The sequence below is a fragment of the Phymastichus coffea genome, unplaced genomic scaffold, assembly GCF_024137745.1.
Source record: "Phymastichus coffea isolate CEN01 unplaced genomic scaffold, Cenicafe_Pcof_1.1 PCOF00043, whole genome shotgun sequence".
NCBI lineage: Eukaryota > Metazoa > Arthropoda > Insecta > Hymenoptera > Eulophidae > Phymastichus > Phymastichus coffea.
In genome coordinates this window covers 1,576,479-1,600,013 of record NW_026706854.1, presented here as the reverse complement: position 1 = coordinate 1,600,013, position 23,535 = coordinate 1,576,479, and the positions used below count along the sequence as shown (strand labels likewise).

At 38.9% G+C, this 23,535-nt stretch overlaps 3 protein-coding genes across 9 annotated transcripts; 2 read left to right on the top strand and 1 right to left on the bottom strand.

Moving 5' to 3' along the window:
- Positions 1-394: 394 nt before the first annotated feature.
- LOC131664278 (E3 ubiquitin-protein ligase RNF19A-like) lies at positions 395-13,430 on the bottom strand. 2 transcript variants are annotated; one of them, XM_058935245.1, is made up of 13 exons: positions 12,989-13,430; positions 12,442-12,585; positions 11,489-11,733; positions 11,257-11,390; positions 10,986-11,175; positions 10,596-10,907; positions 10,324-10,468; positions 9,897-10,033; positions 9,708-9,805; positions 3,021-3,219; positions 2,331-2,526; positions 1,344-1,817; positions 395-643 (listed from the first exon to the last, which is right to left on the bottom strand). In XM_058935245.1, the coding sequence occupies exons 3-13, from the start codon at positions 11,649-11,651 to the stop codon at positions 403-405; spliced, it is 2,289 nt and encodes a 762-aa protein (XP_058791228.1). In that variant the 5' UTR covers positions 11,652-11,733; positions 12,442-12,585; positions 12,989-13,430; the 3' UTR covers positions 395-402. The 2 variants fall into 2 exon arrangements, with proteins under 2 accessions (XP_058791228.1, XP_058791229.1); XM_058935246.1 differs by having other exon boundaries at positions 504-643; positions 1,307-1,817; positions 12,989-13,426.
- Positions 3,226-9,680, top strand: LOC131664281 (uncharacterized). The gene is made up of 4 exons (XM_058935253.1): positions 3,226-4,160; positions 4,459-4,871; positions 5,079-5,436; positions 5,523-9,680. The coding sequence occupies exons 2-4, from the start codon at positions 4,545-4,547 to the stop codon at positions 6,110-6,112; spliced, it is 1,275 nt and encodes a 424-aa protein (XP_058791236.1). The 5' UTR covers positions 3,226-4,160; positions 4,459-4,544; the 3' UTR covers positions 6,113-9,680.
- Positions 13,431-14,626: 1,196 nt separating the features above from the next.
- Positions 14,627-23,450, top strand: LOC131664280 (fragile X messenger ribonucleoprotein 1 homolog). Of its 6 annotated transcripts, none has more exons than XM_058935252.1 (14): positions 14,627-14,793; positions 15,433-15,485; positions 15,781-15,931; positions 16,082-16,245; positions 16,329-16,494; positions 16,573-16,643; positions 17,466-17,537; positions 18,414-18,561; positions 18,634-18,771; positions 18,851-18,994; positions 19,077-19,287; positions 19,535-19,750; positions 20,365-20,460; positions 20,823-23,447. In XM_058935252.1, exons 1-14 carry the CDS (start codon positions 14,743-14,745, stop codon positions 21,053-21,055), a joined length of 1,914 nt encoding a protein of 637 aa, XP_058791235.1. In that variant the 5' UTR covers positions 14,627-14,742; the 3' UTR covers positions 21,056-23,447. The 6 variants fall into 6 exon arrangements, with proteins under 6 accessions (XP_058791235.1, XP_058791231.1, XP_058791230.1 ...); XM_058935248.1 differs by having other exon boundaries at positions 14,639-14,793; positions 19,077-19,260; positions 20,823-23,450; XM_058935247.1 differs by having other exon boundaries at positions 14,639-14,793; positions 18,634-18,768; positions 20,823-23,449.
- The last annotated feature ends 85 nt before the right edge of the window (positions 23,451-23,535 follow it).

Genomic DNA, 23,535 nt, shown 5'->3' with positions numbered 1-23,535 from the left:
TTTTAATGCTATAGGTATTTTTATACTGACGACTATAATTCGTAATGATTTTCGTTAGTTTTAGAGTTCACAGACCCTATAACATCACACAAGTTATCATGATAAAATGCGCATCTCACTTTCATATAATTTTTTCCATTTCATAATTACATATAGTAATTGTGTGAATAAATAAATGCATGGATGTATATATACGTATATGTATATATTCATCTGTGCATCTATGTACATTTAACATGTACGAAAATCGTACATATTTTAGCTTGAATCATGTACCAAAGCCTCCAGGTATATTATTTTTTTTTCTATTTAACTATTTGTTTATTAATTTCCTCCAAATTGCAAGCTCAATAAAACTTTCTCAGTCTTAGTAGCGATAAGCATTTAAAATTTCATCAAATTTTAATTTTCATCTGACTTTATTTCGTTACTTGTATCGTCTATCTGATGTGTGTTCAAGTATGCAGAATTAGCCTGTAAGGTAACTGAAGTAGGTTCTTCTATGACTGGTAAGCGTTTTTCACGATCTGAACATGTTGAAGAGTTATGAAAAAAGATATTTTTCAATGCTGTCACGTTCATACGTTCTTTCGCTGGCTCTTCTGTGAATAATTCCGGCGAATTCGAGTCACCGTTCGGAGACCTGTAATGTTAAACGTTGCAGTTTTATATTTTAAAAGCCAGAGAGAGAGAGAGAGAGAGAGAAAGAGAAAGAGAGAAAGAGAGAGAGAGAGAAAGAAAGAAAGAGAGAGAGAGAAGAGAGAGAGAGAGAGAGAGAGAGAGAGCGAGAGAGAGGGGGGGAGGACGCGAGAGAGAGAGAGAACATCCAAAGGGGTATATTGTAAAGTGGTGAGAAAATCTTTGATGGCATTAAACAAGCAAAAAAACTAAAATTTGTATCCGAAAATAAAATAGATATATAAAATAATTTTATTTATCATTTGCTGTTCGCATAACAAAGTGATTTCCATATTTTTAAATGTCGGAAACTTGGTGTAACATAATAATCATCAATACGACGATAGATTACACATCAAAATCTTCAAATACAAAATAAAACAAAATGCGTATTCTTATTATATCAACAGAATTTGTAGATATAAAAAACGCAGATAAAATCTTTCAAAAGCGAGCGATCAAATCGCTCTTCACTCATCATCAGTCTATCCATACTAAAAACCATAAACATCATTCTTTCTAAAAAGTTTTAAAAAAAACTCGAAATAAATAAAAATAATAATAAACGTCCGTCATCCAATTCGATGAGTCGTCATCGAACGCACACGGCTCAAACACATTTTCTCACCAGATACGATCATCTCGAGAAAACACGCTGAAGGAACCTCAAGGGTTTCTGCTGCGGCTCCTCGGTGCTGTTCTCCTGTTGTCCTCGCTTGCGCCTCGAATGACCTCTGCCAGTGGTGTTGGCTTCCTCGATGAAGCTCACGTGGTGGTCAAATCTAACCCGTTCACTGCCACCGTCATCGGCACTCGAGTCGCTCGTTTGTTGCTTGTCGACTGGACGACGACGTGCACGTTTCGCCAGATTGCCTGGTGTCATCTCTTCAAGCGAACTCAGAGACGCTGCTTGACCCGAGGACAAATCCACCTGGGTGGAAGATTCGTTGGTCGCGCACGCTGCAGAGTCGAGCTTGATGTTCAGAACTGAACCGGCCAGAGTGCGGGTCGACGCTGAACCGTCGTCTGGAGCGATTGATGCGTTGACGGATTTTTCCGAGAGGCTGGTAGCCGCTGATGCTGTCTCGCTACACAGACTGAATCGTTGCGCCGATGTCACGTCTGCCTGGACTTCCAATCTGTAAAATTTTTAATTTAGTTTTTGCTTTCAAGGTCGGTAAAAACGCTATAAAAGCTCAGCGCGTCGAAGGTTGAAGGATGTAATACATATCGCTGCTTACTCGAACTTTATTTATAGAATAGAATCAGTCTCTTAACTCAGTCAATGTTTGCTAGTGAAAATCAATGTCGTTCAGTCGACAGGAGTCCTATTACAATTTTGTTTTCGTTCATTTGATCAAGAGGTAATTCCATTATATTGAATCATGGACTTTTTAAAAATAAACAATCGAGAAAGCTGAGATACAGCGCTTTTTATTTACTCGGAACTTGATTTTCCGTCTGGCGCATTCGATATTTCTCGATCTCTAACTGTCTGATTCAATTTTAAACCTTCGGCTCTAATCTTCACTACTTTCATGTTTTTGTCTTTCCGACAAGTAGAAATCTGCTGGACTATCGTGGAAAAACTGCGAGCAGAATATTCGCGCAAACGCAATAAAAAAGTTGGCATATAACAAAATTGCATTTACCTTTGACCGCCAGGAAGAACGCTGGAGGCGATGCTGCCTGCGAGGCTGGTGCCAGCGAGGGCAACATTACTGGCGCTCTCGCGGTCATTCTCTCGTCCGAGCTTCTCAAGCTGACTGCCACTGCCGAGCGACAACGAGGCCTCTCCTATTGACGGATTTCCACCTCGGTGGCTCGCCACATCTATCGAAGCTGCATCTGTAATACCAATGACGCGTTCGATTTTCAATGATTGAAGAAAACATTTAACATCCGGATATGAAACTTGGATGCTCTGAGTATTTTCAATTTCCAGTTAACGCGATGATGCCGTAACAGTCAGCGAACTCAAGTTCTAAAATTTTAAATGCGATCTCGAATTCTATATTTGAATTGGTCTGAATTGTCGACGGAACGATGAAAAATATATTTACGCCGCGATGGATTTGCGTGTAATGAAAAGGAAAAAGAGCGAAATGCTTACGATGAATCGCGATGTTTCGAGTGATCGCGCAAGGTTGTTAACAAGATAGTTCTCGAATTTAGTGTGCTTTTCAAACAACAACAAGAAAACTTTTGTAAAGAGAAGAACAAACCGCCGCGAAATCCCATTACAACGGGGAAAGCAAAAGCGAGGACAACACAAAGGCCGAGCGCGCAACGATGTGCACCGTTGGCTGCGCGCAGAACGGAAACAATAAATGCATACAGACCTCCGGTGTTCCTGACGCCGAGAGCACCCATCAGCTCATTCTCGTCGTCGAACTCGAAACGCACACCGGAGCCGCTAGTCGACACTCCGCAACCTCCGCTGCGACACAGTGACACTGGCACGACGCCGTAAACGTAGAACAGCAGAATCGGCACTCCGATGCCCACCGCTAATCCAGCTATCAATGGCGACACCAGGATCTGCGAACAAGCGTGCGACAAATCAATTTTACTTTTCCACGCTAATGCGGAGCAACGGAAGTGTTTCGCAGAATCGCGCGCGCTAAAAGGGACAATGGATCGTGTCGCTTTTGTGCACCGTTGCCGGGCGTTAAAGCTGTCAATTTTTTTCGCGCGCCGTCCGTTTACTTTTTATTACTCGTGTGTCTCTGTATTAATCAGACGGCGATGAACACACCGGTAATAATCAATGAAACAACGCGCAGGGGGTCGCGTCACTTGTCCACGAAACCTCACCGCGAGCGCGAAAAAAAAGGAAACAAAGCGTCGCTCTGTATTCCTTTAACGATGTAAGGAGTTTTGCAATTCCAACGAGTCTCCGAGCTCGAATGCAAAACGTCGTATCGAAATAATTGACAATCCGAGTGACAGAAGTTGCGATTCGATGCCGAGATACCAAAGGTAAAAGAGAAAAGGGCGAACTTAAAAACAGCAGCCTTTTCATTAGTACGAGTGGCGTTGCTCATTAGCATCCGCTTTCCCGCTGAAAGAAGTGCAGCTTCGTGCAGCTGGCCCTGTCCAAAAAGAAAAACGAGAATGACAAAAGAACAGGCAGAAGACATTTGGTCGAAAGCGCCCGAAGAGCTTGCGCATGCAGGAAGACGAGGAGTCGACGGCAGGATGTAGCATCGGCGAGAGCGAGAGAGGGAGCGAGAGAGGGAGCGAGAGAAAGGGCGAGAGTGAGAGGATATTGATTGGAGTGAGCGCAGCGTCAGAGGCATGCGCGACCAGGCAGGCAGGCGAGCAGGCAGGCCAGGCCGTAGTCCCACGCCCGTCACCGCTCTCAGACCGCCGCCTCGTGTACCGTCGCGAGGACGATGCTGCTGCTGCTGCTGCTGCTGCCGCTACTGGTGTCGCCGCTGCTCGCTGCTCAGCGTTTCGATAGCGTTGCCGGCCGCGAGGTAAGCCTTCGCTCCGTATCGCTTGGCTCCGTTTACTTTTTTCCGCGCTCTTCTGCGGGCTGTCCCTCGGTTTCCATTCGCGCAATTGTTTGATTAGCGCAGAGCGCAATTGGCGCGCGTGCCCGTCGCGTGCTTTTCATTCTTAATTGACTTCCGATATGCTCGTCATCGTTGTCGCTGCGGCTCTTCGCTCTCTTTTGGATCTTCGATCGAGGTCCTTTCCCCGAGAAGCCCGCGTTGACAATCTTTGCAGAGCTTTCTGCCTGGCAATCGTTTCATTTGGCAAATCTTTGATTAGGTCTTGGACGAGTAGAGCGCAGGATAAGCCAAGTTGACAGTGAAGTAGGCGCCGAGAGAAGCAGAGAGAAGAGATTGGTCGCGAGAATGTCCGACAGCGAGGATACGGAAGGTTCGTGCGCCGACTGGAACATAACGAGGGAGTGGCTGGAGGGTATGCTGGCGGAGCACCTCGGCAACAAGGAATGCAACAAGCCCGAGGTGATCGACTTCCAGGTGCGTCCCGGCTGCAGCGCCGGTGAGAGCGTGCTCAGTGACATTCTGGCCGTGAGCCTCGAGTACCGTTTGCCAAACGACAATGCCGCCAGCAAGCAGCTCAGTCTCATCGTCAAGAGGTTGCCTCAAGATCCTTACAGCCGTTTTTTCGTTACCGAGGCGCAGTTCGACCTCCGAGAGATTCGATTCTACACGCAGGTGAGTGAGAGAGAGAAAGAGAGAGAGAGAGAGAGAGAGAGAGAGAGAGAGAGAGAGAGAGAGAGAGAGAGAGAGAGAGAGAGAGAGAGAGAGAGAGAGAGAGAGAGAGAGAGAGAGAGAGAGAGAGAGAGAGAGAGAGAGAAGCAGAAAACCATCGAACGTCGACGACCGGAAGGAAGGACGATACACGATAAACATATCCGACAGGTGGTGCCGGATCTCGAGGTGTTCCAGAAGCAGAACAGACTGGCAAACGCCGAGCCAATAGACCTGCCGATACCACGCTGCATTCACGCTCATTACAGTCCCGGTGGCGGCGGCAGCGAGGACAGTCCCGAGCTGCCCGAGTCGTTTCTCGTGTTAGAAAATCTCGGCTCGCGCGGCTTCGAGGGCGCCGAATTCTCGCGCGGACTCACGCTGAAGCAAGCCGAGGCCGCCCTCGACGCCGTCGCGCGACTGCACGCTCTCTCGCTCACGCTCAAGGTCAAAGAAGGAAAGCCGCTGTCCGAGAGATACCCGTTCTTGTTCCAGACGACCAGGGCGACTGACTCCTATCAGCAGCTGGGTGAGTATTCATGGACGCTTCGAGCGTCGAAACACTCGGCGCAGCTTGCCGCCACTACAGTGTCTCGAATGTACGTACGCGAACAGTGGAACGGGGACTACCGCAGCTGGCCCGTTTCCTGGAGCGACGCCCGGGCCTGGAGGCCGTGCTCGAGTCGCTGCTGGCACTGCGCCCGCGCACAAAGGAAGTGATCGCCAATCTGCTGGCGCCCGAAGGGCCGCTGGCCTTGATCACCCACACGGACTTCTGGTGCAACAATCTGCTGTTTCGCGACGCGGACGACGGCAAGCTGTCCGAGTGCGCCGTGATCGACTGGCAAATGGTCACGTACAGTCGGCCGACCAACGACGTCGCTCTCCTGCTCGTCAGCAGTCTGCCTACCGAGCTGCGCCGGAGACACACCGCCAATTTGCTCGACGGCTACTGGCACACGTTAAACAAGAGCTGCGCGAGCCTCGGACTCGACATCGCCAACGAATTGCAGTACACGAGATCGGACCTCGATCGCGACTATCGGCGCAGTCAACTGCTAGCCCTATTGCTGTGCATCGGTTCGGTCGACGTGGCCTTGGGTGATCCCATGACCGAGCAGCGACTCATCGATGTGCTCGAGGATTTGCACAACGACGGTGTGCTCGACATCAAGGACATCGTGGAGACCGTCGAGGAAACTTGATTGGCCAAAGTCGCTAGCAATACAGCTACGAGCACAGTATTCACGCACAGTATACTATAATTTCCCGTTCCTTTTTTTCTTTTGCCTATCGCGCGCGCACACGAGTACACGTTCTAGGCGAAACCGACGGTAAATACGACACGTGTACACTGGAAGAAATATCGCGTAAAAATTACCGTAACTGTCACGGTAAAGCTGGGACATTATAGCAATTTGTCAATTTTTATGATGAAATCGGTCCAATTATTATAAATCTAAGCATAAGCACTGCTCAACACTCCGAGAAATATTACAATTCCGCACTGTCATTTTTCCAAAGAATAATATTTCTAATGAATTTATAGAATTTTTCTGACGATTTTCATGAATTTCTACATTATACACGTTAAATTTTACTGTTTCATCACGGTAATTTATAGTACTGATAATAAAGTGCAAAAATTCACATAGACAAAACAATGGTGCTACGGCAGTATCAATTGCACAGGATGCTCGAGTGAAAACATTTGTTATTGTTGTACGTTCCTGAATTGAGGGCAAAGTAAAAATTTTGATTAATTAATTGAACAACCAATAATGGAAAACTATTTAACAATTTAAAATTCTTCTTTGGTGGGTGTGAATCAAAAAACTTTAGGATTGGTTCAACATTTTGGTTTTATCATTTTTATAACCTTCAACATTGCAATACCTTAAACCGGATCTGTTTTATCAATCGGCAGTGCCAAGTTCGGAGAGTAGGGGAATTTTTACAATGACGATTCTGCAAAATTTTATTCAGAATTTGAGAAAAATTATAAGAAAATTCATAATTTTTATACGATATCACTTCAAATTTGTGAAGCAGTCATAGTGTCTTAGCTTTACCGTGATGCACTGTAATTTTTATGAAACACTTTCTTCCGTGTAGGCTACACGAGCGAGCTAAAATAGAGAAGGGTGTAGATTATAATATTCAAAGCTGCAAGGCCGTATCGGAGCGGTGACACGATGCTACTTAGATACGTCCTTCGAGCTGTCGCTATCGCAGGCTCTGTTAGACATTTTCATTATTTTTTTTTTTTTTTGCGTCACTGCCGCCCGAACAATTTTCAATCTCGCGCGCTGTAGCATATTATAACGCGTGCAACCTTCGTCCTCTCGATACTACAAGAGCGTCAAACGGGATTTTGAAAAACTGCCATTTCCAGTACGACACATGTGAATCGCATGAATAAACCGACATTTGCATTGATTACAGTCGACCTGCTTAGTAAATACATGACCACTCATTCAAAGAGTCTGCGGATCGGGAGGATAATTCTGTCTGTGGTATCTCAAACTTAATTATGCAATACAGCTAATAATAATGTCAAAGAGCGTCTATGGCGGAAGGTCAAATGTCAATTCCTAATTGTACCATTTTTTCGCATGTTGCTTCGAAAGCAAACGCTATGTTGCATTTGCTAATAAGACGATTCACGTCCTTCGGTAATCCTTTTTTTTTTATAATAATTTTTCCAATTTACGTAATAAGAGGTAAGAGAAAGAGAGAAATATATCCATAGACACTCCTTGAAAATAATATAAAGTGATACGAGGACGTCTTTCTCCGATCGACTTCCCACTATTGAAAAACGCGAATTGATTTTGCATAAGAAATTAAAAAATATATATATATATATATACAACGTATGCATCGACTTAGCAAGCATTGTATTGATAACACTGATGAGCGAGAGAGAGAGAGAGAGAGAAAGAGAGAGAGAGAGAGAGAGAGAAAAGAGCGACAATCGTGCGAATGAGAACTTGTTTCCTGGAAAATCACCTAATCGCCGACTTGGAATCGAATTATAATATTTCACCTTGTCGATCAATTGATTCTTTTTTTTCTTAATAACTACCGCCAGCAGCGTACATAGATATTATAAATAATGCCGTCACGAATACATAACGAGCTCATTTTATCGCGTACTGCTTACTGTAAAAAAGAAAATAAAAGAAAATGAAACATACGATTAATAGCGATCGATAAGATTTGTATCTCAGTGTGCGCGAAAATGTGAATTTATCAAGAAACTCGCGTCATTTCGTTGTTTTTACACCTTTGTAAACGAGATGACGTTAAAAAAAAACTTAATCGAACGTCGTTCACAGACAACATAAAAAAACCATCTAATATTATCCAAGTGACGAGTGACTCTTATCTATGTAATATGCGTGCGTACTTTGCAAACATCGACTGTTTTCTATGTCACATATTCGCTTAATGCAGATTTCTAATCAGGCACGTGTTTACATTATACAGAGTTCAAGTGTGACGAAACTGTCTCGTCGGATATAAAGTTGTCATATTAAAAAGCGAGAAATTCTTTTAGATAAATGCTTGACGTGCTTGAGTTAAAATTTTAGACAGTGTCTGTATATTTGCGAGAAGCAAAAATGGACAGGTGGAATTTTTTCTTCTTTTTTGACTTCTATTTTTTTTCCTTTTCTGTTCGCTTTGCTCGATCGCTTACGCGTGCGTTCGTCCAAGTCAAATATACTAACAGAGGTGATAATTAACTATAGCGTCGCGTCTTCAGAAATCATGCATTGTTTAATCACGATGATTAAAGGATATTGTGAAACTATTGAAATTGATAAGCGATAAAGATGTAGAGTTTTACTCGTTTTAATGCTTATATACCAATTTTGATTCTTTTTTTGCATGATCATGTGACTGTCTGCTAATCGAAAATGTTCCTTGCGGTAAGTGAATTAAAACTTGTACTCAGTGCTAATCATTGATGAAACAAATGTATATTATCATCAATTTTACGACATTGTTTCTGCGCTATCAATTATCAAATGTATTTGTATGCTGATGAACTTCACGAGGTCAGATAAATGTTAATTTTTATTAATTTTATCTGTAATTTTTATGCCATATGGAATAAAACACTGAAAGTAAAATTACACTTTTTACCTATAGGTCTATTATGAAACTCGTTTACTTATCGTTTAATCCGCTCTTCGTTTTCGAGCAATGTAATTCAGTCTTTATTAAAAAATAGATGCTTGTGGAATAAAACATCTTTTTTTTTCATGTGGCGCATTGCTTGATACGTTACCGGAAAAATCCTCAACGAATGAAAAATGAATAAAACGTGAGCGTATGCGCTCATTAAAAGAAACACGATCCGCGGATGGGCATTCGTGCGATGAACCGTTATTATCTTTACACGTCAACGATTTAGCGATGACGAATGCGAAAAAAATGAGTAATGTAGAGAAAATATAACGTCGACGCAAGAGTTATAAAAAACCTACTTTCGCGATAATTATTAGTCAAGCATTTTATTATCTAACACGAGATGTTTAGATATCACTACAGCTAAAAAATTTAACAATCTATTCATTAACTATTAATTCTTGACTTGTTAATTTATGAAGTATTAAATACCAACGTTGATTCTATGGAAAATAGTTTTATAAAAAGCTAAATGCTTAAAATTAAAATTATCATCACGCTGTTTAAAATACAAAAATATCTATTAAAAAATTGCACATTCAAATGTCGAACATTCCGAATAAACCGAATAAAATATGCAAAGTTATGTTTTTCTCCACTTACCGACGCGGTAACTCCACCAGCTACGAATGCATTCCTTTTGTGCTTGTTGGCCTTTTGATATCTTGTGTACAACTTCTGTCCAACCCAAACGGGAATGCCTAAAAACAGCCACAACGTTGCGCATGTAAAGATGTGTAAAGAATTCAAGCTGTAAAACGAATACATAACAATTGGGATCTATCTTGTTACCTATGATCATAGCAGGCACGGCAATGCCAGCAACAAGGCCAATGCCGACTGGAGCACCGACGAGTGTACCGAGTTGCCAAAGAATTTTCTTTTTGCGAGACCATGGCTTTTTACCCCAAAATGTGCATCCGGACGGACTGTCGAAAAGAAAGAACAGGAGTTGGACGTTATTTTATGCCAATGGATGTTATTACATTATACAAATACTTCGTGCTTGCGATAAGGGAATACTTTTCGAGTGTGTTATAACTTTTACGTATTGCAGTGAGTTTGCTAAGCTATGAGTCATATTTCGTGACTCATACTTCGTGACAAAAATACAGATTAAGCGGAAATATCAGTTATGATAATTTTTTCACGTTAGTTCAATGCAAATTTAAAAAAAGTAATAACTATTATTTTCAATTTATCTGAAAAACTATGATACCTTAGATAATGAAGATCGCTGATTTCTTTCATGCATAGCCAACAGAATTCCACAGCACACATAGTACATGTCATATGATTACAGCTACCATCATCCATTTTAAAAATAAGAACTTGACATCTGGGGCAAGGTTTGATGTCATCTCCTAAACAAGTATAAAGCATCATACCATCTTGTTTTATAATTTATGTAATCTTAGACATTTAGTGGCCCCGTTAAAAAATTATTTTGTGCAAAAAATTAACAAATTTTTGTCATAGGAAATTACTAACTGTGTTGAGAGTCGCTTTGACTGAAACTGAGAGATGAGCTTCGTTCATAATATTGTGAACGTTGAGCTCGTGCAGCATCGCAAGTTTGATTAGGATGCCACCTCGCCTTGCAGTGATAGCAGAAATAAGAATCGCAACCAGGCCTCTCACATCGCAATTTTGGACACGAAGCACAGCCCGATGCAATCACAGCAAAGCTGCAATCCGGTGCTGGACACCATCTTGCATCTGGTTCAACTGCGAGAACTCGTCTTACCATAAAATCTTCATATTTTTCAAGTTGAATATGATCATTTAAAATCATCTGTATGTCTGGAAAAATAGGGTAAGAAAACATTAGAATTATTATTAGCTTAAATGAAATATTCAAAATAATAATTTGTTATTTACCATTTGGATGAAGAGGTTCTGAACACTCAGGGCAAGCTATGTTAACTCTAGATTCAGATATTTCCACTCTGAGGTACTGTTGGAAACAATCATAACAACTACGATGATGGCATGACTGTATTATAGGAAATAATTCTACTGGAAGTTCAGCTAAACATAAAGGACACTCCATTGTTCCATTTTCAGTACTCTAAAAACATTAATTTTATTTATCAGTTTAATACACTAATCATATCGAACAGTTTCTAAAATAATTTTAAACATATATTACTTTTCCTGCAGTTGATAAAACTGATCCTTTACTGGAAGCTCTTTGTAAATCTACATTGTGATACTGTGTATGGCTAGAGCTAGTCTTGGCTTGACCTCTTTCTGTATCAGGGGATTTGGTTATAGTGTCCCTGCCTATGAAAATTATATATAACATAAGTTTTAATTCATCATGTCTATTAGCAATGAAACTTTTTTAATTAACTTTAAACTATTATAAATAATAAAATTACCTTTTCCACTTTTGTTGCTTGAAGTAGATGGTCTGGAGATACGTCGACCGATTAAGGGACTTGTATATAGCAACCTTCTTAATGAGAATCGTGGAATCAACCTCCTTGGTCTGGAAGTTATACCGCTGCATCCTCCTGATCCAGCTTCAACGTCTTTAAGCATTCTTTCCTAATTATTTCACCAAACTGTCATACTTGTCTCTCAGAGATAAGTATGCAATTACACAGTCACTTATTTACAAAATCTGCAAAAAAGATTAACACTTTCCTAAGTTCATATCACAAGTTTATTCAGCAAGACAGACTTATGCAGGATATCAAAAATAAGCTAGGGACTTTTGTTTTCACTGTTGTTTACACCACCAATTAGATTAACATCAATTAATACTATGAAAGTAATCTACAGGTGATGTCGTATATACTATAGAATATCTATATAAATACAATGTTAGTCTTTCAAGGCTGTAATGAAATTTGTGTAAACCTAACAGTACATAAGAAAACTTGTATTAAATAACTTTTTTATAAATATAATGTACTAGAAAAATATTTTACTTTGTAATTTACTGACATTTGATTAGTAGGTAAATGAAAGGTTTTATTGATCAGTATGCTAGAAAATACAGAAAATATACTATTAAGTTTTCAAAATATGGTAATTTGCTCAAAATAATTAAAACGAAATTTTAAATCAATGTCTGTTGAAAAGTCATAATGCACTATTTTATAAAGAAATTGAACTATTCTAACATATAAAACAAGGTTAACTTTCGTGAGTCTTGATAATTGACACGAAGTATAATTTTCATCAACTTAGCACGCTTTTTGTCCTTTCACTGGCAGTTTCAACGATTCAAGGACTTTTATTGTTGCTGAAGCATCTTTATTTGTCCACACGTACACACATTCATACAGATACACTCGCGATTCTTGAATAAGTACGTGATATATACCTGCATGGAAGAGTGCAGACCCTAAGTGCGAACTATAGGCCACTTAACGAATAAATTTCTTTCTCAATTTACACTCAACAGTCGTACGTTCGCCTTCGACAAAACATGTAGTCCACACACCACTTAGCTTTCCCAAAAAAGTCCCTGAAAAGTTAAACGAGTGTCAGCATCCAGCTGTAAAAACTCGTTTTTTTTTCCATCGTCATATACACGAACGCAGGAAAGAAGTAAAAAAAACACGTGTGTAAGCGCAAGAAAGAGCACACGCAAACCAGTCTGAAATTTCGCGAGGAAAATGAAATATCTTTCAAGATGAATGTAAAAAAATAAAAATAAAAACTTGATATCGTGAGACAGAACCCATTCCGTGCGTACGTATACATAATATGCATATGCCCCCAAAAAGCGAGTGGCCGAGTCGCGTATATATAGGCAAAAGCGAAAGTTTTCTGGAATACATTACACGCAAGCAGACTAGTGAGGGAGAAAGAGAGAGAGAATGAGAGAATGAGAGAATAAGAGAGACAGAGAGAAAGATGTGTAATACCTGACAAATTTCTCTGCAAATGAAAACGTGACGAAATGCTGGCTGTTCTAAACGATGACAAGTAGTCAGTAGTGCGGTTGGCTGATGAGTCAGAAAATATGTGCAAAGTCCAGAGATCTCTTTCTCTCTCTCTCTGACTCTGATTAGACACACGCGTATTTATTGAAAACAGCTTTCGATGTTTACGCGTCGAGTGCGTATCCACTACTACTCTATTACTTCGCTAGCTGCGGCTGGTCAAGAAGTTCCAGAAGAGCGTTTACCCCACCCCGCGATCTGTAGAATAGAGGCGTTGCGTCTTTCTTTCTCACTTATTTTTTGTCTCCTTCTTGTGCGCTGTAAATGACGAGAGTGACAAGTGACGACAGTAGCTCACTACCCGTACGTCTTTAACAATTCTAGCGATCGCAAGAAAGCGAGACACATTATAAAACACAACTGACCGTCTGTACTTGCTGTATACACACACACATACGTGTGTATGTATGTATGTGTGTATGTATGTATGTGTGTATGTACTTACTATAGTATACAAGGACTCTATATTCTTGCTATGCATGTATATATATAAGGATAGAATACCATTGTAACTGAAGCTTGCATTATTTATTTATTTATTTAGACTTTTAGGTGTCAATATCTGCATGTACTCTGCGTTATGAAGCTAAAGAATGATACATGTTTGTCATTAACACATTATTGTCACGTTAATAAATAAATCAAACTTTAAAAAATTTATATGGATGGGGTTTTAATACATTTATTTTTAAATTATTTGACAAATGTATATGTTTATGAAAGATTTGTAGTCAGAGGTATTGATGTATTTACATACATACATTACACTGAAGGACAAAAGCTAGTTCAACCTTGCGGGAATTATCGAGGGCATTGTTATTCATTCTATCTAAACAAATCGCAGGCGTTTAGTACACTAAAATTAGTGCTATAAGAGTTAATGAAATATACATTGACTCATATATTAAAAAAATTGAAAATATTTTGCTTAATACAAAAATTTATAAATTATTATTTAAAGTTGAAATTCGAAAGACTGCTAGCAAACTATAGCTGCAAATTTCAAATTGCGCGCTTCAAACAAATTTTACACGAAAGATCGCAGCGATTGGCCTTTTCCCCTCACGGCGAATTTTTTTTCGTAACCATAACCAATAAATAGCGTCGTGACGCTTTTTAAATTTTTCATCCAAGTTGCAGTCAAATATGTACAATACGCGTAAACATTGGTAAGTGTTGAAAATAAACCACAGTCAAATAAACGAAGCGTGATTGTTTCGTAACCTCTTATATATCAACAAAGAACAAGACAAAGAATATATTTAACGGGTAAATTCCAAAGAAAAAGTGCAGACAGAACGTTATCGAAAAGAGGAAGTGGTTTGAATGTATAGCAAGCGCACCGCAGAGATTGGCATCGCTTTGAATTACATTCCCCGAAGAAGTTCCACCAGCCGGCGTATCGTATAATCGTTGATTCGTTGGTGCGGGCGTGCTCTTTCGTCGCATCGTTCTTTCTCTCTCTTTCTCGCGCATTTGTACAAGGCAAGACAACGATCAACAGCGCCGCCTCTTTTATCTCTTTCTCTCTCTTTTGCGCGGCGGTACGGTGCGGCAGCAGCGGAGAGAGCAGAGGGCGGCGCGCGCGCGTAGCGGGGGCTAGCCAAGACTGTGCGGCTCGGGAGCTGAGGTCCGTGGTGTGGTGTCGTCGTCGACCCGTCACACACAAAAGCAAGATGGAGGATCTCGTAGTCGAAGTATGCGGCGAAAACGGAGCGTATTACAAGGTGCGTTATTACAAAAAGTATGCATTACGAGAAGCCCTCGTTATTTATCATCACGAAGTCGACATACCGGCTCGCCGGCCCCACTATTCCAACTGCTAGACCTACCTACCTAACTCGTCTCCATCGCGCCACGAGCCGACGCCATGTCGCCGCCGACGACCTGGGCTTCTCTTCTATTTCCTTACTCTCGCTATCTTTCGGATTGCTTCCTGCATTTCTACGGACTTACCTCCGGTTACGCGGCTATCTTGCTTGGTGGTAGTGCGTCATCCCCAGCGGCATATACTTATTCTCCGGCACGGCGTTTCCTCTCATTCTCTTTCTGTCTCTCTCTTTTTCTCCCTCTTCCTCGCTTACTAGCGATATTGTATCCGGGAGAGCTTGGTTGTTTTTTTGATTTTTATATTCTTAAGGGACTGTTTTTTTTCCACTTTTCATTCGGTTGTTTCTCTCTTTGACAAAGCTTCTTGTATTCCGCATGTGCGGGCGGCGTAAGACGCCGCCGCGAGAAACACCTTTTTTGGAAGTCCACGCACGAGGTTTCGGAAGAGCGGTTGGATCACGAAGTACAGCGACACGATCGAATTAACCGCGAGGATATTTCAATATTCTTGTGAACATAATTTTCTTCTTTTACAGGCCTTTGTCAGGGACGTTTATGACACCGATGTTCTGGTGGCTTTCGAAAATGAGTGAGTAGCCTTTGATTTTTGTTAATAAACAATTGGTCGAAAATTTATTGATTAAGCTGCATTATAACTTACTTAGTTTATCCCTTTGATCTTGAACTAGTTTTCATTTTTTGTTTTACACGATTCATTAATGTATCCATTATTGTTATAACTTTATTGTTTAAAATCTTTACAACTTGATTTTAATTATTTACTATAGTCAGATTTATTTATAGATAATAGTAGTAATTTTCAATTTTGTTCTTCAATTGTTCTAACAACTTTGTTTCATTTTACTGTTTTTTTATATTTTTAGCTGGCAACCAGAGTCCAAATTTTCTTTTTCCAAAGTTCGTCTACCTCCCAAGGAAGGTTCAAAGCCTGAATTTCAAGAAAATCAAGAAATTGAAGTGTTCTCCAGGGCAAATGACCAGGAGGCAAGCGGGTGGTGGAGGGCTGTTATTAATGTTAGTATGAATTTCTTTTTGAATTGTTACTGTTCATGATTAGATTCACAAATGAATGTTAGTATTAATAGTTTTAACAAGAAATTTGATACTTTGCTCATTGAATATTCGAGTGAATAATAAGTTTTATTATTAATGTTTTTCATATAGATGACCAAGGGTGGTTTTCAAGTCATTGAATATCTGGGATGGGACTGTGCTTACACCGAAATTGTTGCCAGTGAGAGATTAAGACCGAAAAATCCTAACCCTCCTATTGACAAAAATACATTTCACAAGGTGGAAATAGATGTGCCTGAAGACCTGAGAGAATAGTAAGTTAATATATGCAGTATATTTTGTCCATTAAAATATTTGGTTATTCATGTGTTCTTAATTTATCTATTTTACTTATTAGTGCAAAAATGGATGGTGTACACAAAGAATTCCAAAAAGTGATAGGGGCAGCAGTGTTACGATATGTGCCTGAACGTGGAGTATTGCTGGCCATCTCCCGTCAAGAGAATCTACATCGACACTGCAGTATGCTGCAAGACATGCATTTTCGTAATTTGTCACAAAAGGTACTTGTCTTCATAAAAATTAAAAAAAAGTATTTATTCTTGAAAAAACTAGTTTGCAACATTTTTTTTATTAAATAGGTACTTTTATTGAAGAGGACAGAAGAAGCTGCACGTCAGTTGGAGTCCACCAAGCTTCAAACTACAGGAGTGTAAGTAATTCATATTTTATACTTTTTGTTGCTAATTCAAAATAAACCCTTTCATTTTTGCCTTGCTCTGCATATTCAATTAATTTACTAACTAAAATACTAATTCATATACAGAGGTAAACATTCACTGTCCTCACTACCATCCTGTCTGTAAATTTCATTGTTGGCAAAGGTGAAAGATACTCTGTATAACAGCGCAAAATGTTCCAAATTTACTTTTGTTCAATATATGTTTGACTATTACCTTAGCTATTGAATATAATGTTATATCCAAATTCTTTCACAATCTGTATCACATAGTTTCAAAAAATGTCAATCTATTCATAATCGCAGTTTTCATTAAATTACGTGAACATTGTGTTTAATAATCGAGTTATTTATCCAAAATTTACCGAAAATGATCGATGCTTTGTTAATAATGTCAAAACACATTGTGTTGTCGGAGTTAAAAAAAACATAATTTTTAGTTTTTCCCTTGATTTAATTACTCGCTTGCTGGCCGATCAGCGTCATATTTTGCGTACGTAGTGTTCTTCTCACGCATCTTTTATCACTACTACTATACTAGGGATTGTCTGGGCAATTATAGCGATAGAAATTCATCGCACGCAAACAGACAGAATGGCAAGGGCGCAGAATGGGGCCATCCTTTTATAAATTCAACAAAATTCTATCCTTCAAGTCATGTCAAGAAGTTTGAATTCTGGAATATTTCAATTGTATCCTCAGCCACACAAAATTACCAAATGTGATGCCAAAGCATTTGAAATATTCTATACTTTAAACTTCATTGTTACTTCAGGGATTTCTTTCTTATTTCAGCAAATATAGATCTTCAAACTTTGTATACCAACGTGTCTCAGATTATGAGACAGGAGTTAAAGGAAACTCAAGGTGAGACCCATGCTGCGTGGTCTAGACCACTCAAGATAGCTTATTGTATTTTTATCCGATTTGACATTGCTATATATATTGAAATTTTCAAATTTTTTTTACAACTAGTAATTTACACGTTTAATGTGCATGCCACAAATATGCAGTGTAGATATCAATTACAAACGTACGCTTCAATTACACTTTGTATGCAAAACTATTATTATATTTGTTGTAAATTATTCCTTTAGTAAGAGTATGCAAAGTTGGTTAGTGAAGATTAGTAGTTTTTTTTAATAGTGCTACAAATTTTGTTTTATAGTTCTATACAAATAATGTATCTTTCAAATAATTTGTTCTGCATTTTCTTTCTAAACTATTAGTAGCTACAACCTAGAACAAGCCAAATTTTTCTTAAAGTTACAAACGATGGCCCATCTGCTTATCCCTTGCCTGGAATATGATTCGATTTGGAAACATAAAACAGGAGCCTAAATTTAATTAGCTACAACTAAATACATGAAAGGGATTTCGAAAATTTTTATTGTTTTTTATTTGTTACTTCTTACAGTAATACAAAGATCAAAATTTACTATTATCAGTAAGTTACAAACAAAGCATCGATCAATTTCGGCCAAAAAAGATTCATTTTTCTTAGCTATTCTACCCCTGCTTTGCATGAATGTTTGCACGTTTTGATAATACCAAGCTGAAAGAAATTACGATAATTTTTTCATTTTAATCATCATGTAATCCACTGTAAAATCATGAGTTTATTTCAATCATTAAGAATAAGAACTTTTTTTAGTTTGGTTGAATTTTTTATAATTTTAATTATATAAAATATTTTTTAGTACACGATTTTCATGAAAGTCTATGTAGAAATTCGAATTTCAGCTATACAGATGAGTTTAATGTGAGGGAGGATTTAATGGGCTTGGCTATTGGAGCTCATGGAGCTAACATCCAACAGGCAAGAAAAGTAGAAGGGATTACCAACATTGAATTAGAGGAAAACTCTTGTACTTTTAAAATTTATGGAGAGGTAATTTTTAAAATGATTACTGAATCAGAAAAACTGCATATGGATACCAACACACTTTTGTCTAATCAACAGAGTCATGAAGCTGTGAAAAAGGCTCGTTCCATGTTGGAATACAGTGAAGAATCCATACAGGTTCCACGTGTATTGGTTGGAAAAGTCATTGGGAAAAACGGCAGAATCATCCAGGAAATCGTGGATAAGAGTGGGGTGGTAAAGATTCTAAACGTTACCAAACCCTAGCCACCAGCGACATTTTAAGTACTCATACGTAAACGTTTCTTTTTTGCAGGTGAGAGTGAAGATCGAAGGTGACAACGAGCCTCAGCCAACAATTCCAAGAGAAGAAGGTCAAGTACCATTCGTGTTTGTTGGTACTGTTGAGAGTATCTCAAACGCCAAAGTCCTTTTGGAATATCATTTGGCTCACCTTAAGGTAAAATATGGAACTTCACGTCAATTGATCATTTAATTGTAATTTATCAAGAGCTAATTGAAAATAACTAAAAATGAAATAGGAAGTTGAGCAGTTGCGGCAAGAGAAGCTAGAGATCGATCAACAGTTGAGGAGTATTCACGGATCGAATACAGGACCAATCCACAGTTTCCAACCAACGAGGCGAGGCATGTCCATGGGTCCAGACGATGGTAGTAACAGTCGTGGTGGCCGTGGTGGCCAATCCAGAGGGCGTGGTGGACGAGGTAGAGCTCCTGCAAGGCACAATAGTGGTAAATCATACTAATATGATAGGATGTCGCGTGTCAATTTTAACTGTTATTTATAAGTATTAACAAATTGACATAGTGACAAGACGCTTTGCAAATAAAAATGGGCTTTTATTTTTCAATGGCAGCACCGTTTAAAATTATCAATGAGTCTGTATTGACTCACGCGGCAAGCCATAAATAAAAACAGAAATTTGACAGAACAGATAGAACTTCCTTTGATGACTCACTGACAATCATATTGTTGTAGGTATGCGTCGTGATACAATGGATAGTAACGACGATCGAATCCGAGACCTGCCACCTCGAGGAGGTCATCAAGGTAGTTCTGGTTACGGTCGACAGGGTGGAGGTGGCGGAGGACGGCCAAACACGCAACGTCGAGACCGCAGGGATGATCGTCGCCGGACTACTGACGACGAGGACACTGTTCTCGACAGCCAGGACGTGTCGAGTGTCGACAGAGGTGAGTCCTTTGCTCTGTGTTGGCTTATCGTTATCATCGATGAGCTTGTTTTTATCGCTGTAGCCTTTTGTTTACGTTATCTATGTGCATGAAAGTGTGCTCTGCCTTGTCAATCACGGCAAGATAAGGATAATTAATACGTTTATTATTCTGGTACTGTTAAGCTTCTTTTTTTTTTTTTTTTTTTAATGGGTTACTAATTCATATACTTGAATGAACTAATACTATTAATGAAGAAACTGTTTTACAAAGGAATTAATATAATTGAATTTGGTTGAATGTGCCGATCGATATAATACACGTGTATGTATGGCTTTATAGCTAGGGTATCCTCAACCATCTTCCGAAAGCACAAATTAATAAGAATTGCATTGTTAATTTCCGAATATAAAACTAAAACAAATATATGTATCGTCCTTGAGTGATTGTTGTCAAGAAAAAATAAATAAAGCAAACACTTGTGACCATCTAACTGTAATGTTGTGGAGAAATCATACTGGGTACATTAACCTGAATGCCTGTTACTAACAATTGCAGTCATTTCTTCACACGAAACGTAAAACAAAAAGTGAAAGTAAACTAATAGATGGTCACAATGGTTTGTATTCATTTAGAGTCGGTATCGAGCATGGAAGGTGGTACCAGAGGATCGAAAAGACGTTCACGACGGTATCGTCAGCGCAGCGCGACGCCGACCCGTAGTAGACGAGGTAATTTCATTCGATTGCGATTTCACTGTATTATTGATAATCGCTACTGCAATCTATCGATAATGAAAAATGAAAATAGAAAAATAGACCTTGCCTTACTTTCGTATTTCTGTGTTATTGTCATGTAAAGCAAGCACCGATTCGCTTCGTTATAACAACGTATCGATATTTTTGCATTATATTTGAAAATTAATTGAAATCAATAAATATATACATACAAAGGAATTGGTTACTTTACGCAAACAACACGCTTCATTTAATATTGTATTTTTATTCAGTAGTTTTTAATTGAAATTTGAAATGTATGTTTCTTTGATGTTTCTGATGCACAGTCTTTAACAAATGAAAAATTAATATTGCAGGCAGTAGTGTAGGTCAAGGTGACCAGTCAGGCGGCAGCATCCAGAGTAAGGAGATAACGCCGTCGAATAACGACATCTCAGCGTCGACGAACAACACTGGTAGTAACCAACAACAGCAGCAGCAATCCCAACCAGGTGGTCCGAAAGGTCAACGAGAGCAGCGGCCACGCTATGCTAGAGTATCACAAAACAGCAAGCCCAAGGAAACCATGGTTAACGGGACGAGCGGTTAAGTTCGTTTCGCTCTCGCTTGTCGAGGCAAACACACAAAACACTCACTTCCCCTCAACGACGAACTAAAATGGAAGCTAAAGAGAGAGCTATCGTTTTTTCACGGGACAGATAAACCATTTTTTTATGTGCGACGAGCGTTACGAGAGTCTAAACACAATATTAAGCGATGTCAAAAGGTGTAAGGGTTCAGCGTTGCGACGAATTTGAAAGCTGAAGCTAATGAAAAAGAAAACACGTCACGGTTAACAATGAGACAAAATGATTATAACGAAAAATGGATAAAAAAGTACTAAGTAATAATGGTGTTCGAGAGAACTTCCCACGACGCGATATATATTAACGTATATATATATATATATCTATATATATATACATATAAATATAATGGTGTATATTGTAAACCCAACAAAATGAGCTACCTACATCAGCACGCAACATGACGCATTAACCTCTACTCACTAATGGACTACACACGATTTTTGAACGCGACATAAAGATTAACCTATGCTCGTCAGTAAGACTGTTTGCTACCGATAAGAAAAAAAAAACAAGTATCGACATTATAATCGACGGTCATTCATCTTAAAATGATAAAAAGGATTAAAAAAATACAAAAAAATTTAAAAGACATTTATTATATTTATGCATGATTTAGTTTAAAACAAGAAAATAAAGTAAAGCGAGCGGTGACTGTGTGTTAAATCACAGAAACGGCCCCTTCGCCTGTGGTTCGACATATACGGACGCATTCATTGGGAGGCAGTAGCTAAAACAGCGGCCGCACAATTGGATCGAAAAGAGAAACAATACTCCCTTGATCGTGAAAACTGTGCCTCATTTTTTATACTCAAATCTCGATTGACGGCACCAATTCGTGGGTGAGCCGGATATCCGTAGTTGTGAACGCACCAAAAGTTGGCGTTGATGCAGTGTAGGCTTGATCGTACTTTTTTAAAACTAAAAGTAAAAAGATAAATTCATTTTTTAGATAATGAAATCTGTCAAGCGTACACTGTGTTTACGTCAATTATGTTTGGCGTTTTCGCTCTAGTAACGAGTTGAAGAAATAGGCAAGTCGACTGTTTTTTTTAAAGACTAGCGTATAACATCGTTACTAGTACGAAAGACACCATCGATGCGAAGATCTCAACATCAACTTTGATGAAAATGACAAACTTAAACACGATAAGTTGAGATGATAAATGGAGATTACAAAAAAAAAGAGAGAAACCGGAACGGCAGCTGTAGTTAATCCTAGTTATGTCAGTGTCCCAATGATGTTCCTTAAATTTTGTTCTTTACATAATTGAGTTTTTTCTTTTCTTTTATTCTTTCGTTTACGATTACTAGTAGTTACATAAATCACAAAGCTAGATTTTTATGTTTCAGTGCAGTGCTAATTACTGGATTATTAGTTTATAAAATATTTGCCGATAAAATTGGCTAACAGTAAGATTTAAAAAAAAAATACAAAAAAATAGTAATAAATAAATGATCAGAAAATAAAAAATAATCAAGATCAAAAAAACGGCCCGTGCATGCGTCGTGTTGAAAGATGTCGAAAAAAGTGGCGCTTAAGAGCGTTAAAAAAAGGGTTGATTCACTTTTTCCTCGGCTACGCTTTACCCGTCGCTGTGCAAATATCGTGCTGTTTTTTCCAAGTTTTATCGTACTTCTTTAAATCCTCGTTTTTCTCCCTTTTAGCTGCGTTAAAAGCGTAAGTGCTGCAACTATGACAGCTGACAAAAAAAATTAAAAAAACAAAAAAAAAAGACTAGAACAGTTGCCAGCTCCCCGCCCAAATCTCATACAATGTTTTCATGTAATTTGTACGAGGACAAAAAAATAAACGTATACTTAGCGATACCAGTTTATGATGTGCCAGAGAAGGAATGATACATGTTTTTAATGATATCTAGCTGAAGCGAAGACTTAGCGAGCGCGCATACCTTTATTACTATATTATATCTTGGTAGAAATGTGAATGTCTGAACAATTAAAGTTAGCTTTACTGTACCAAAAGCTATTAAAAACAAAAAAATAGATATGGTCAACGGTCAATGATAAATTGAAGAATCGTTCAATTTAATGAAACTGTGGTATTTCTTCTTCCGGATATGACAACAACCAATCGGACGTGTCTGATATAGTTATTGTGAAAACGAAAAGCTAATCAAGTGAAAGAATCACAATGAAAAAATATATCTACGTACGCCAGTTGAATAAAACTATCGTATAACTCGACACCTACAAATAAAGTAGCTACTCCTACGAACATCATGAGAAGTTACACTATATCACTGTAAGGCGGCAAAAAAAACTGAGATATCCCCCAACTTGCTTGTTTCAGATACATTTGTATTGATTGCAATTTGTGCATAATTTAAGAATAAAACATTTCTGTACATAACTTCTTTGCTTCTCTTTTCTTATCTACCTTTCCCAAAAATAAATGTATACATGAATATTTCGTAACAAA